Source organism: Mesoplodon densirostris, chromosome 1 (assembly GCF_025265405.1).
Source record: "Mesoplodon densirostris isolate mMesDen1 chromosome 1, mMesDen1 primary haplotype, whole genome shotgun sequence".
Taxonomy (NCBI): domain Eukaryota; kingdom Metazoa; phylum Chordata; class Mammalia; order Artiodactyla; family Ziphiidae; genus Mesoplodon; species Mesoplodon densirostris.
This window is the reverse complement of record NC_082661.1, coordinates 132465603-132482018: the sequence shown is the minus strand read 5'-3', so window position 1 is coordinate 132482018 and position 16416 is coordinate 132465603. Positions and strand designations below refer to the sequence as shown.

At 35.7% G+C, this 16416-nt stretch overlaps 1 protein-coding gene across 1 annotated transcript in view; it reads right to left on the bottom strand.

Annotated features, from left to right (window-relative positions):
- TMPRSS11D (transmembrane serine protease 11D) overlaps positions 1-10177 on the bottom strand; it is a 47745-nt gene extending 37568 nt beyond the window's left edge. Inside the window, exons 1-3 of the mRNA XM_060096885.1 lie at positions 10139-10177; positions 9624-9774; positions 7622-7740 (exon numbers count right to left, since the gene is read on the bottom strand). Of these exons, the coding sequence (XP_059952868.1) occupies positions 7622-7740; positions 9624-9774; positions 10139-10177 (309 nt within the window). The remainder of the gene's footprint in view (positions 1-7621; positions 7741-9623; positions 9775-10138) is intronic.
- Between the last annotated feature and the right edge of the window lie 6239 nt (positions 10178-16416).

The following is a 16416-nucleotide window of genomic DNA, read 5'->3' as shown; positions in this document are numbered from 1 at the left end:
GTTAATTTCTCGCACTTATACCTTGAAGGGACAGGATGTGTGTGTGTGTGTTTAAACATCTTCTAAGAAGCATTGCTTAAACCTGGCAGTATGGCTCTAGCCAGAAAGAGAAGATTGTCAGTTCTTATGTTACCTAACTGTTCATTTACTTATTCATTATTGTATATTGCATATTCATTACTGCATATAAGGGTTATCTTCAAATTGCAGGTTTTTAAATTTATTTGTGTTTTGCAGGATTCTTCTCAGTCCTCATATTAATTTTGGGGGAGGTTTAGTTTACTTTTAGAGCTAGATAATATAATTTTAAAATCTAGTGGAAACTGTGTATCATTTAAATCTATTGAGAGCCGGTAAAAGTGTACTGATGCCCAGTCAGTTCTACTGTGTTACTGCCCACCCCATCCCTCAAGATATTTTCACACACATTGTGTGGAACTACTTGACATAAAACCAAACAAAGTTGCCAGTGTCAATCCATTTGTTAAATAGTAACAAAGCTAAGTTTGTTCATTTGTTCCTTCACTCCTTCTCTTCCTATTTTCTTTTTCTTCTTGTTTAAAAATTTTTTCATAAAAGAGAAAAACACATGTAGAGTGACATTTGAGTATTTTCTTCCATGACTCCAATAAAATTATTGTGAATCCCTCCCTGGTATGACAACTCCATCTTGGAGACCATTGTGGGCTTCATCCTGACTGCAATGACATCTTTATTTTGTGTCCCTAGCACTTAGCACAGGAACCAACAGATAGAATGTATCATTTATTCATTCATTCAACAAATATTTGAATGCCAGCTATGTACCAAATTCTCTTTTAGGCATCAGGCAACAATCAGTGCTTATTAAATGGCTGTACTAAAAGCCCTGATGGTATAAGGGACGTGATAAGATTAATTGCAAATTGATACTGATGTCTTTCTCTTCCTGTGCCCTAGTTTTTTTTTCATGGTACAGTCATTAGGTATATTTTGGAAAAAATGGCAATTGTTGTTTGCAGAATCTGTTGCAATACCACCCCTGATGCCAAAGGGGAGTTTCAATGGTTCAGTTGATCCCAGGTATGAATCCTGATTGAAGTCCCTTGTTTTATTTGGAGAGGCCCATTCAATCAGAATGCACTCATAGTTTTGATACACGTATTTTGCAAACAGTTGCTCTCATTATTTTGAAATCACCTTGTTCATTTTTTCATTCATTCAACAGTTTTTGAGCACCTCTTATGCTTCACGCTCCCTCTATCAAGCACTGGGTTATACTGGTGGAGAAAATAAGACAGTCCTTGCCATCATGGAGCTTACATCTAATGGGGGAGATAGGCACTAATCAGATTATCATCCACATTTAAGCAGAATTATAACTGTGATAAGTGCAGCAATATAGTAGAGGGATTTGATCCAGTCAGTGAGATTAGAGAGGCTTCTCAGAGGAATGCTTATGAAACTGAGATCTTCAGGAAGAATCAGAGTTAGCTGGTTGAAGAGAAAGGAAAAGCCTCACAGGTGGAGTGAATGGCACATACAAAGTCCTGAGGTAGGAACAAGCAGATTGTGTTTAAGGAATCAAAGGCCAGAACAGTTGTAGCCTAGAAAGCAAGGAGGCTAGAGTTATATAGAAAGGCCAGACCATGTAAGTCTTGTTAGTGTGTAAAGCATTTGGTCTTTACCATAATAATGGGAAGACACTGAAGTGTTTTAAATGAGAGGATAATAAAATCAGATTTGCAATTTGAGAACAATCTCTCTGGTTGCATGTGGATAAACAATTTTAGGTACAAAATAACGTAAATTAGTTATGTTACTATTTTGGCACTTCAGTGTAGAGGTCATGGCTTGGATGGTTATGGTGGTAGCAGATATGGAGAGAAATGAATGGATCTGAGAGAAATACAGGGGATAAAACCTACAGGAGTTGGTAATAGATTGGATATTTGGAATGATAGAGAGCAGTATGTCAAGGATGAATTCCAGGTTTCTGGTTTGGAAAACTGAATAAATGGTATTATCATCAGTGGGGTTAGGATTATGGGAAGAAGGCTAGTATGGCATGGAGGGATCATGAGTTTGACTTAGGGACATAATATATTTGAGATGTTTTTGCAACAGCCAAGTAGAGATATTAAGCTGGCAGTTGGGGGAAAAGGTCTGAAGTACAGAAGAAAAGTCGGAGCTGACGACAGCATGAGTCATTAGTATATAAGTGTTGGTAGAAGTAATGGTCATGGATGAGATCATCTAGAGATAGAAAATAATGTGAGAGGAGAGGAGTGCATAGGTCAAAGAGTTGGGGAATTTCAACATTTAATGTCAGTTTAGAGGAGGGTGAATCTATAAAAGATACAGAGAAGAAGGAGTGACCAGAGAGGCAGTATGAGAAAAACAGGTGGTTCGGTGGCATGGATATCTTGTGTGAAAATCACATAATCATAGACTTTTTGAGGTAGAATGTACTATAAAAATCATCTAGTTCAATGATTTTATTTTACTAATGAATAAACTGTGAACCAGAAAAGTGAATTGCTTAATATAATAGAAATTCTGGGATTATTCCACTGCTCATTAAGTATTAATTAACACTGCTGACTATGGAACAAGGATAATGATAGTACTCATGTTACCACTGGTAAGTGGTATGATTCTTGAACTTGAAATCAGGAGACCTTGGTTTGAATTTTTGTTCTATCACTTTCCAGTTGAATGGCCTTTGTCATGTTTCTTAATCTCTCACAGTATTCACTTACCCATCTATAAAAATTACATGCCCATTGTGAGTTGAAGGTTAGATGATATATGTAAAAGTGCTTTATGAACTATAAAGTACTATATTAGAGTATTATTCAAAGTGTTTCTACAGAAGTATGAATAAATGAGATTAACTCTAGACATCATACATCAGATGAATTTCAAGGGGAATCTTTCTCTGTCAGATGTTTAATTATAAAGCCACAGTAAATAGCTGGGTACTGGTACAGGCAAAGACTAGTCAGTGAAAGAGAGGGGAGTACAGAAAAAAGAAAAGGAGGAATTTAGTGTATGATAAAGATGGCACAACAAATAAATCCATTGCACTATTTAATATACTGTTTTGCTACCACCACCTAGCTCTTTTAGGGGAAAAAAGCTGGATCTCTATCTTATTAAAAAATAAATTACAGGTGGATCAAAGATAAAATTGATAATTTTGGCTACCTAAAAAATCTATATGGCAGTAAAAAAAAACCCTAGATTATAAACAAGGTTGAAAGTGAAATCTTATTAGATAAATACATGCAAATGAATGACAGGCACATTTTAATATTTTAACAAGGAAAGAATTTTTCCCCCCAGATTTATATAAAAACGCAAAGACTCCAGTAAGAAAATGGGCAAGGTCATGACCAGGCAATTCATAAATGAAATTATAAAAATGACCTATTACTATAGGGAGACAGATTAAATCTTACTAGTAATCAAAGAAATGCCAACCAAAATAATAGTGAGATATCACTTCTTACCTATTGAATTAGCAACAAACAATTAATAAGATTTACAATGCATAGTGTTAATACTGTGGGGGAAATAAGCATACCTATGCATACTTATATACTGGTGGTAAGAATGTAAACTGGGGCACTTCTGGAGTGCAATCTAGAAATTAAAATAAATGTTAAAAATGCATAGATCACTATATTGATATAAACAAATGGTTGAATTAGTACATGGAGAAACTAGACAAACAGAAGAATTTCAAATATTCTTTAAATATTCAAAGCATAACTCGTTACTCCTCCACTTCTTATGTGTGGCCTGTACATAGTGTCTTTCTTCCAAAGAGTATAATATGGAAAAGGGAGGGAATAACTTTACAGTATAGAAATCTGGCCAACACTACTTCAGCTAGGTGATCAAGGTCAACAGTGGTAAGTCATGTTGGTATTATGTACCCCACTTCATATGATGTAATGAAAATGACCCTTTTCCTCTATAGTCTTCCTCCTTAAAACCCCAAACCCCAGTCTAACTGTAGGAAAAATCATCAGAAGGCCTCCAATTGTGGGACATTTCTACAAAATACCTGACTAGTATTCCTCAAAACTGTCAAGGTTATCAAAAACAAGGAAAATCTGAGGAACTCTCATAGTCTACAAGAGCCTAAGGAGACATGACAACTCTGTAATTTGCTATCCTGAATGGGATCAGGAAACGGAAAAGAACATTAAGTAAAAACAAAGAAAATCTGAATAAAATACAGAATTTGGTTAATAGCAATGTATTAATATTGGATCATTAATTGCAATAAATATACTATTGTAATATAAAACGTTAATCATAGAGGAAACTGGGTGTGATGTATATGAGAACTCTATATTATCTTTGCAACTTTTCTATAAATCTAAAATGCTTCTCAAATAAAATCTTTATAAAAATTGAAGAAGAAATTTAAAAATCTCTAGAGAGAAATAAAAGCATAAACCCTATATTCTCATAATTCTACTTCTGGGAATATGTCCCAAGAATATAATCACTCAGGTGTGCAGGGTTGTATCAACAAGACTGGTCATCAGAATATTGGATATAATAGGGAAAAACTGGAAACAATTTGAACATCTCTCAACAGAGGACTGGTTAAATAAAATATTGTCCCTTTACGCACTATAATACTATTTAGTTATTTAAAATGGTGTATTTCTTCATTGATATTTAAATGCCTCTATGACATATTTTTTGAGAAAAAGGTAGTAGTAAACAAGCATATATAGTCTTATTCCATTGACAGAAAATTGTATCTGTTTGTGCATGGATGATTATGCAGTTTTCATGAAAAGTACTTGGAACATCAAAATATTAATAGTGGATATATGAGTATTGAGATTTTGTGTATATTTCTTTCTCTTTATATTTCTTGAATGCCTTGACTTTTCTACTCTTTTATTATCTTTACAACAAAAGACAATACTAAGATTATTTTCATTTTGATAACACTTTATACATTACAATTTACTTTATAGACCACTTTTGAGAGTAATTTAAGAATAACAAATTAGATTGTATAATTTTTTTGTCATTGGGATTGGGTTTTAAAGACTTACTGAATATCTTCCAAATGTGCTGGTAGTACTTTTGAAAAGAAACTTAGTTTATGTTTTTCACATTGCTGAATATGTACGTTGTGCTTTATGCCTTATGCCGTTTCTCTCCATATCAGTCTTCTGCAGTTTTACATATGCTCTATGAAGGATGTGCTGACCTAACATATCTGATCTGTCTGGCAGGAACTGAGTGACCTCTTTAGGGCTGAGGATGTCTCTGGCATCTTGCTTTAATGACAAATAGTTGGGTTCTAATTCCCTATAATGAAGCTGGGATTCTCAATATACACACTTACAGTTTTCTCCCTTTTATTAGACTGGGTAAATAGCTGAAACATTACATGATGTCTTTGTGTGGATGTGAGGACTTCATTATGAATAACTGTCCTCAGACTGGCCTCCTGATATGTTTGTCTCTAGTATCTTCTTCAAGAAATTTAAGAATGTCTCTTGCACTGTTAATCACAAGAAAATCTGTTCATATTTGCAGGTTGCCCTCTGCCTCAGACAAAGGTACTCACAGGCTCTTTGTATTTGTCTGTGTAGTTTGTATTTGTATTTGTGGGGTCCAGCCTCAGAGTAGTATTACTAACCCAAGCACCGATTATTGCATAAATCAGCACCTTTCAACATCTAAACTGTGTGGGCAGTCAGTCGTGAAGTAATTCATTACTAATGACAAAGTACCAAAGTTTTTAAAAACTGGCATTTTTAAATAAATGTGAATAAATTTAAGGATATTCTTTAAATACTAAAAAAAAAAGTCTCTTGATTTGAAGTCTAAACAATGGGCTCTCATGATGCAAATGATGTAACTAAATATTCCTATTGATTTTTTTAAGAGCAGGTTGGGAAGAGAAATTAGGAAGTTGGGGAGGTGGATTGCTTTGGCAAGCCTAAAATGGAAGTTTTATCTGCATTTCCACATTTTCTGGAATATGCCCTAATTCAAGTTTTAACCCCTTGGCTTTCTTCTGGACCACTGTAATGAGCTTCTAACTAGCCTTACTGTGTGCAGGCTCTTCTCTTTATAGTCTAATTTTTACATTTGGAACATGAATCTATCAGATCCTGTTTGTATCATTCTGCCTCTAGCTCAAGACTTTCTCTCTACAAGATAAAACCCAAACTTTTTAGCTAAGCACATTCTCCTCTCTATGCCTTGACTCATATTTTAGCTGTGGTGTGCCCTACTCATTCTAAAAGCTAACCTGAAAAGTCATCTTTTATAAGATGCTGTCTCTGATCTCTATAATTGGATATCATTTATCCTCTTACCACAAACTTACATCTGCGTTGCTCTCATGTCACATACTCACTGCATACCTTATATTATAAATATTTGTAAGCTTGTTTAATCTCCCATGTTAGACTAACCTCCATGAGGGCAGATCCAATATCTACTCCACTTTTTGTATGCCCACAGCATTTGACAGGATTGATGTTTAATAAAATTTATTGAAGGAACAGGAGGCTCCCACTTCTGACATAATAAACTGATGTTCCCCCATATTAACCCCACCTCTGCCTCCTGGACTAGATTCTGTTCCCAGATTATTCTGATTCAGCTGTTTATTCTGATTATACATTTAAATAATATACTAACTTCCCTTGTTCTAATTTAATGCTCACCAAGCACTTTTCTCAATACTTGGCTCCCAGTGTAGTTTGCCCCTAGGGGAAAAAGGTGTTAGACAAGTAGATGATTCAGTCCCCCAGCCATGATAATTCTCATTATAGATTAACTCAGTGGTTCCCAAAGTGTGGTCCCTGGACCATAGCATCAGCATCACCTGGGAACTTGTTAGAAATGCAAATTCTAACTACTGAGTCAGAAACTCTGACACTGGGGCCTAGAACTCTATTTTTAATAAGCCTTCCAGGTGATTTTGCTAAAGTTTTAGAACCATTGGATTAATTTATAACCTTAGGAATCTTAGAAAACGTAAGGGTAAGTAAGCAACCCTGAGATTGTTCAGCTCTGACTCTGCAGGGCTGAAGGCCGAACCCTGGTCTGTGATGATAAACCAGTGCTAAGGGTCTGCTTGTGAGGTTTCCTGGTAAGCAGCCTGGGGGCCTTTTCAAGTGAGAGCCCAGGCTTTCTTTGCATATTTTCTATGTCGATCATTGAACCAAAGTATGACGTTCTCCAAACTATGTTAATATGTATTTTAACACCTACTACCTGTATGTTTAGTTGGATAAGAAAAAAGGAAAGAAGGCAAAATGAAAAGGATTTAAAAAGACAATGTCGAGGGTAGGAAAAATGCTCAAATTGCATAAACAATAGACTTCCAATCTTTGAAGTCATAATCATAAAAAAATATGTTTACTCATGACCTAAAACTTTTCACTCATGATGTAAGAAAATATGAATAAGAGCAAGTGTACAAGCAAATTGACTTGGAAACAGCCAATGAAACACATCTTTCACCATTCGGGGAGGAGAATATGCAGAGCATCTAGGAGTTGCAAATATATCAAAAAATATTAGGTTTATTATCATAATTGTTTTATGATATAATAAAGAGGAAATGCAAATATTAACTTACCGTAGACTCAATTCTTCCACTCAAAGTCCTATATTTCTGTGTAACTGTTGAACTTAGCTCATCAGTATATTGAACATTTAGGATTTGAAAGCTGCTACGGTAAAAGTAATATTTTTGCCCTGTAAAACAAAGAAAAGGCAGAATCAATCTCACATTACTAAGTACTTTAATCTGTATTTTATACAGGATTATGGGAAGCTATGTTATACAATTAAAAAAAATTGATTCCCTTGAAAGAAAACTCTAAACTTAATATAATGTAACTCTAATAAAATTATTTTTCTTTCAGTTTTTAAAAAGATTGGCAATGCTGGAAATGTTAAAAATGCATGAAAATCAGAGCAGCATTATTTGAGAAATTGTTCAGTAGTATCATAATTTTCATTCTTACTATATTTTAGGGAGATTTGTGATTACAGATTTATTCATTCATGAAATATTAATGTCTATAATGCACTATTATTCATTTATCATTAAGGAATAAAGTAATTCTGAATAGTTTTAAAAATTATTTCAAATACTATTCTTTTTAGAGGAATTAGTGACTTATTGGTTCTCTGGATTAAGCTAGAAAATAACTGTTCTGATAAGAAAGCTAATCTGGTTGTTCAGTGTGAACTATTTCCATCAAAAAGTGTCTTCCAATGGATATGTTAAGCTATGTGAAGGAAATAAAAATTCCTAAAACATACTTGTCCTTACCTTAGAAACATTATGAACATGGACATAACCTAACCTGTCTCAGGAAAAAATTCCCTGATTCCATTTGATCATTCATATACATAATTTATGCAGAGAAATACCTCAATCAGGGAAAGCATTTGAGATCCTGGGGATAGGGTTGTGTGGTCCTTTGTGGCAGAAGGACAAGTCTTTCTAGGGCCATAAGTGGTCACTGGTATACACTTTGAAGAGGACTTATTTAAGGCCTCGCCCTTTGTGTTTAAGTGTGACAATACAGTGCTGTTAAGAGCGAAAATTCATTAGTTTAATCTGAAACTTGATGTTTGTTTTTCCTTCTTCCATAATTCACCTTGGACATATTTGTCTCTAGGCGATTTGATAGCAAAATGTAGTCAAAAGCAAAATTTAGCCACAACTTTATAATTAGATTGACTGAAAAGATTATTCCTAGTTACTGGAATAAATAAATTTGTTCTTGCTCAGTCTCCACACTCACACATACCCATATGCCTTCACACACTGCCCCACCCTGCCCCAATTATTTAAATAATTTAACAGGATTATAGAAAAATTAAAAAAACAAACAAACTCAAAGTGTTTTTTCAGGTGAAGAAAACAGATTATAACATATATTATCTAGTGAAATTTGACACATTTTATCTACATTAAAACATCTGAAAGAATATTCACTGAAATATTAAGTTGTTTGTGAATGAGCAGGGTATATGCATTCTTTATATTATTTCTTTTTTTCCTATTTTTATGATGTAATGAAAAATTAAAGAAACTAAGAGAAACAAAAAGGAACAGAATCCTTTTTAAAGTTTGTTTTAACCTCTTTCTACTTCTTAACTTCAAATTCATCTCCTATCATAATTGTTCTGCTCCTAAGATTATTTTCGGGAGACAGGTCATGAATTAACAAATATTTAGCTAATCCAACTTTTAGATGTTGAAACTTAAGGTCCTTTGCAAATTTTAAATGAAGAAGGAAATCATGGTATTAATGAAAAAACAAAACAAGTGAACTCTAGCATCAGAAAAATACTGAGTTTTTTCCCTTGGCTAGAATAATTCTTGTCTGGGTTTAATGTTGTTTAGTATACTAAAAGAGGCCAAAAGAAAAAGAAGAGAAAAAATACTGAATTAGAGAAAATATAGACATGAACATATATTCAGGGGTATATGAATAAAATATATAATTATGTTGTATTAAGAAATAGAAGTGGCAATAAAAGTGAGAATGCCAACTTTTAATCTGAAAGTATATTTAGTTAATTCATCTGAAAAGTGCTATATCCAATCTTCTGGTACTTACCAAGAGCTAAAAAGTAGACAAGTAGAGATGTGGTCACTGCCAGGATCACCACAACTGCGATGACAACAAAACATACTATGTATGGATTCACAGATCTTGAGGCCGATGGCACCCGTGATGGCCTTAGAACAAGGGAAAAGTTCAAAGACCACTCATTTCACTCAGAGAAGCAATCATTTCAGCTCTCATGATCATTTGCTGCCTTCCAAAGTCTCTTAGCTTGCACATGGCTCTATTATAGAAAACCGATTGTTTCTTGATAGGAATAGAGTTCTGGAAATGAAATCTAACTGAACAACACTCTCCTTAATGATTTTTCTTTCATTTTTTTTTTCAGCACTAAAATGTTGACATTTTGAATTTGATAGAAGAATAAGGAAATCTGACCTCTGGTTTGCTATTGCTTTTCCTTCTTCTGCCAGTTGATGTAGTTCTCAAGAATAACAACTATTTCTGTTTTACTACAACTCCTTCTAAGACCCTATGTTGGACACTACTGTAGTAAGCTCCCTTACCTGGGCACCATCCTCAGGGATGTGCTGAAGAGAGATCATTTTGGGTGGGGAGAGGGGTGGAGGGAGTCAGAACAGTAGCATTTCTCACTGTAATATTCTCTGGGTTATTAAAATGGGGATATGTCTAGAGGCTGAGAGCTGAGATCCAGGAGAGTAATAAGCACCTGTAATTAATTAGAACTGTACCAGCAGCAGAGGATTTGCATAATTTTTTTCACCCATGAAATCATCAACAGCAGTGTAAGCCAATAGATTTGTACTAACAGTATCTGGTATTATATTAGGCATATAATCCAAGTACTTCCTCACGGCCTCTCTCCCTACCACACACACACTCACACTGGGGAGGTCAGCAGAAGAGCTGAATGTGAATTTCTGTTTTATCCCTTGTTTGCTTGGAGATCATATTGTCATTTATCTGAGATTTTCTTCATCTGAAAAAATGGGAATAATACTGCCTCACAAGGCTAATTTGAAGATCAGTGAGGTTATGTTCAGTGTATAAAGTATATATTTCTATTAAATAGGTTATCCACTAGACTGTGAGAACCTTGAGGATAAAGATGGTATTCATGCATATGTTTCTGACAGTTTGTAGGGTACCTGGCATATATAGGTGGTCCATAGATTTATGATATTTATAAGTATTTGTTGTATGTGTTAACTCCTAGGTGTGTTTTAGATTTAAAAGCCTTAACAGAACTGAAAAGCACTTACATTTAGCTAGAATATAGTCAGATTTCCATTTTTTTCTATTTGTTTTGCTAACATTCTGGTGTAAGTGGGAAGGGAATGCTCTGAGAGTCAGTGATTCCCAGACTTTAGTTTTCACAGCAGGGTTGCCTGATATTGTTTGGGCTCTACCCAACTCACATACTGATGAAAGGGCATCTCCTGGTATTTTACATTGTACCACCTGCACATTGTATGCTATGGCTATGGGACCAGTATCATTTCAGAAGATTATTGGAGGTGGACATGGACTTGCCAACTTTCAATTTTGTTGAATAAACACATTAAACATTACAAAAATTGACCACGCTCAAATATTATTTTTTAATAAAAGGGCATTTAAACTGATAAAAGTAGGAAGGACATAATCTAGTAATAACAAATAAGATGAATAATTTAGCTCTAGCTTAATGATGTCTTTTTACTACATTGCTCTTATTTGTTCATTTTGCTATGGTAATCAAAACTGACTTTCAGCGACACTGGTCCACAGTCCAACATTTGGGAATGACTAACTGTAGTAATTTTCTAGTAGGATAAAGTTGGCCCATTGACATTTGCTGACTTTTTGAGCCTCAGTTTACTCTTCTGTTTCCTACTGGGTTTGTTGTGCCAGTGACATGTGGTCACAGTTACACAGTGTTTGGCATTTGTAAGTTCAGTAAATATCAGTGGGTACTCAGCAGCAGAGAGTCAAAAGAAGAGCTGGAAGCAAGCCAACCCAAATAAGTTTCATACTGATTGACCCCCTACCTCAACAACAAGGGACTGTTTCAATTTACATTCCCACCAATAGTGCAAGAGGGTTCCCTTTTCTCCACACTCTCTCCAGCATGTATTGTTTGTAGATTTTTTGATGATGACCATTCTGACCTGTGTGAGGTGATACCTCACTGTAGTTTTTATTTTCATTTCTCTAATGATTAGTGATACTGAGCATTCTTTCATGTGTTCGTTGACTATCTGTATATCTTCTTTGGAGAAATGTCTATTTAGGTTTTCTGCCCATTTCTGGATTGGGTTGTTTGTTTTTATTTTTGATATTGACCTGCATGAGCTGCTTGTAAATTTTGGACATTAATCCTTTGTCAGATGCTTCATTTGCAAATATTTTCTCCCATTCTGAGGGTTGTCTTTTTGTCTTGTTTATGTTTTCCTTTGCTGTGCAAAAGCTTTTAAGTTTCATTAGGTCCCATTTGCTTATTTTTGTTTTTATTTCCATTTCTCTAGGAGGTGGTTCAAAAAGGATCTTGCTGTGATTTATGTCATAGAGTGTTCTGTGTTTTCCTCTAAGAGTTTTATAGTGTCTGGTCTTACATTTAGGTCTTTAATCCATTTTGAGTTTATTTTTGTGTATGGTGTTAGGGAGTTTTCTAATTTCATTCTTTTACATGTAGCTGTCCAGTTTTCCCAGCACCACTTATTGAAGAGGCTGTCTTTTCTTCATTGTATATTCTTGCCTCCTTTATCAAAAATAAGGTGACAGGGCCTCCCTGGTGGCGCAGTGGTTGGGAGTCCGCCTGCCGATGCAGGGGATACGGGTTCGTGCCCCGGTCTGGGAGGATCCCATATGCCGCGGAGCGGCTGGGCCCGTGAGCCATGGCCGCTGGGCCTGCGCATCCGGAGCCTGTGCTCCGCAGCGGGAGAGGCCACGACAGTGAGAGGCCCACATACCGCAAAAAATAAAAAAAAAAAAAAATAAGGTGACAGAGTGAAGTAAGTCAGAAAGAGAAAAACAGATACCGTATGCTAACACATATATATGGAGTCTAAAAAAAAAAAAAATAAAGTGGTTCTGAAGAACCTAGGGGCAGTACAGGAATAAAGATGCAGATGTAGAGAATGGACTTGAGAACATGGGGTGGGGGGAAGGGTAGGCTGGGACGAAGTGAGAGAGTGGCATGGACTAATATATACTACCAAATGTAAAATAGATAGCTAGTGGCAAGTAGTTGCATAGCACAGGGAGACCAGTTTGGTGCTTTGTGACCACCTAGAGGGATGGGAGAGGGAGGGTGAGAGGGAGACCCAAGAGGAAGGAGATATGGGGATATATGTATATGTATAGCTGATTCACTTTGTTATAAAGCAGCAACTAACACACCATTATAAAGCAATTATACTCCAATAAAGATGTTTAAAAAAACCCCAAAAAACAAAAAACAAGGGACTGACTGTGTTTCCAGAGGTGAATAGAAGTATCAAGATTTATGAGTGTAGAATGAAAAGTTACTAAAAAACAAGGCTTAAGTTGGAAGCCAAAATACCAAAAACCAAAAACCATAGGCTAGAGTCAGCATATGCTTTAGCTTGGATGAGCCTCCCATGGGAATGGCTTTAGAACCAACTTTGCTTCAGTTCATGGAAAATATATTAAACCCAATGGCTAAAAAGCACCATGAGACATATGACTCAATAAACAAAGGGTGTGGAACTCAAATTACCTTAATCTCACAAGCCAAAATTAATTACATAAGAATAGGTTGTTCCACCTTGTAGAAACTGCTCAAGAAATACCTGCTCTCTTGTTAGCAGTGCAACTTGTCATTGAACCTCTGTATGTGGCTGATTATAAAGCTTATGCCAACACACACTAAATTGTGTACAATATTTGCTTTGCAAACTATTAGAGAAAATATATTTGCAAACACTGTCTGAATTTTGACTCATATTCAGTGGAAATCTTCAAGCAAATACTTTGCTTTTAAAGCATGATCCTGATCAGTAAAATTTTTAGTGGTTGTGTTTAAACAGCAAAACAAATATGCAGTTGTGAAATATTTAACCAGCTTCCACCTCCTTCTTTCTCTCTCATTGACTTGGAAAATTACATGAATTTAGAAAACTTATTCTATGCTCTTATTATGAGAACTTAAGTGTAAGACTTTATATATGCTTATTGCCTATCTTCATAATAGTCTTGTAAGAAGGGTATTATGATCCCTATTTGGAAGATAGGAAAACTGAGGTTCAGAAAGTAACTAACTCAGGAATGACAGAGCTGGAAATGGAATCCAGGGTGGTTAGAATAAAAGAACATTGACTTCCTCTGATGTAGACTTCCTCCCTCACACTAAAAGAGAACGGAAAAAATTTTGGGACTCCTATCTCTTGTGACATCACTTGGAGGAAGCAAAGGGAATCAACATCTATTGAGTGCTTATTAAATTGAGTGCTAGGATTTTGTTCTTACACATAGTAAATGTGCAATAAAATAATTGTTGATTTAATTTTAATTTGAAAGTGCACCTTACATTAATATATCAGATTTATGTAGGAGTACTAGTTAACTTCTGCCATTGACACATAGATAGAAGCAATATATGGTTGTGGATTAATAGAATCACTTGGCAATAACTTTCCATTATTTGTAAGAATAGAGGAAAACAGCAACAGGGTAATTGCAAATTCAGATATACATAGTATGTCTGTAGAGGACTTTTAGACAATTTTGTGTCCATTTAAATAAGATTTCAGGTATGATAGTAACAAAGATTTGGTCCACGGTTGTTTTCTCCTGATGTATATTCTTCCTCAGTGATCCCATCCTATGCCCTGGTTTCAGCAAACATATAATCAGGTAATATTTTCTAAGATAGATCTTCAGCCCAGACTTCTGTCTTTGAGCTCTACATCATTATTTTCAATTAGGCACTGGACATCTTATGGATGTTTTAGAACCTCCTTAAATATAACAGTTCAGTTCAAAACTGAACTTGTTATCTTTTTCTCCAGCCTGCACTCACGTCCCACTATTTCTAATATTTGTGAATGTCACTACCATCTATCTGGTACCGTTAAAGATCCAGGAATTAGCTGTACCTGTTCCCTCTTGGTAAGTTCCCACATTCGAGAGGTCATTGGTGCTTATACCTACTGCCTAAATCTTTCTGTCCATCACCTCTATCTCTTTCTTAATTCTGGCTGCTATTATTTTGTATTATGTGAAATACCTCTTAAATGTTCTCCCTTCTTCCATTATCAAGAGACATTTGGTGAGTGCCTGCAATGTTCTAGGCAAAATGTAATTTCTGGGAATACAATGAAAAGAATCATAGCGCTCCTAATAATGGGGGGAGAGAAATGAGTAAGATAAATAAATAAAATAAAGGGAAAAAAAAGCAAAGGAGTAGGAAGAAGTATAAGTACGGGGTGCTGAAAATTTAGATAGAGTGGCCAGGAAAGACTTTGCTGAGGAGTTGACATTTGAGTAAAGATCAGAAGGAGGTGAGTGAGCAAGCCATGAAGATACCAGGGGGAGAATTATCTAGGCTGATAAACAGCAGTTTGAAGGCCCTGAGCAAGGAGCTCATGTGGTAAATTTGAGGACCAGCAAGAGAGACAGCTGAACTGGAGTGGAGTGAGAAAGTTAGGGGTGGCGGATACTAGAGGAAAATAAAGTCAGAAAGATAATGATCAGGCAGTCAGTGGTTTGGGGAAGATCACTTAAGGCTTTGAAAATAAGGACTTTGGTCTTTATTCTCAGTGAGACAAAGTCTTTGCGGGTTTTGAGCAAAGACTGACCTCAGATCTATTTCTTCAATAGGATCACTCTGGGTACTTTATGGGGAATAGTGGGCCTGGATGGTGTGGGAGACCACTTAGGAGGTCATTAAATAATCAAAGTGAGAGACGATGGTAGTTTAGACAAGGGTGGTAGCAGTGGATGTGGTAAGATGTAGTCAGAGTGTGGATATACTTCGAATTTAGATCCTAGAGGATTTGCTGATGATTCACTTATGAGATGTGGGAAAAAGAAAAATCCAGATCGAATTCAAGATTTTTGCCTCTTTCCAATGAATTCAAGACTTCTGCCTCTTTCCAATCAACACTTTAAAATCCTTCAAGGGATTTTAAAAAATGTAGATCTTAGGGTCTGACATCCTCCCCTTCCAATACCTCATTTGAAATTTTTCTATAGCTCATGAAAATCCTCAGATGGCATTCAGATCTTCCATGGCATTTAAGGCCAATCATACAACCCCTGCAGCTTCATCATCTGCCACATCCTCACCTGCCCACTTGACCCCAGCCAGATCAAATGTCACAGCCCCTTCTTTATGTGATGTATTTTGCGTGGAAAATGTCATACCTGGTTAATTCTCATTTTATCCTTAAAATAATTTAAACGTCTTTCATTTCCCTACAGGTAGTTACCTTTTTCTCCTCATCTGATCTCATAATGCTCAATGAATTTCTCTGTTGCAGTCCCTTATCCCCTCATGTGCCTGCATCCATATCTAGGCTGTAACTCATGAAAGGTAGTGATGCATCTTGTCTGCCAGGATATGCCCCATTCCTACATAATACCCATTACAGAGTCCACACAGGCATTGCTATGGAAAAATTTATGACCAACTGTGCAAAGAGGGTTTTAAAAAATAATTTTATTGTAGTTTGGAGGGACTTTATGTAAGATTGTATGCTGTGCATTCTTATTTTAAATACTGACAAAAACATAGATCAGAGAATAATCTCTGCCATCTGTTGAGTGCTTACCATGTACTGGCTGAACTTTTCTACATCACTTAATTTAATCCCTATTA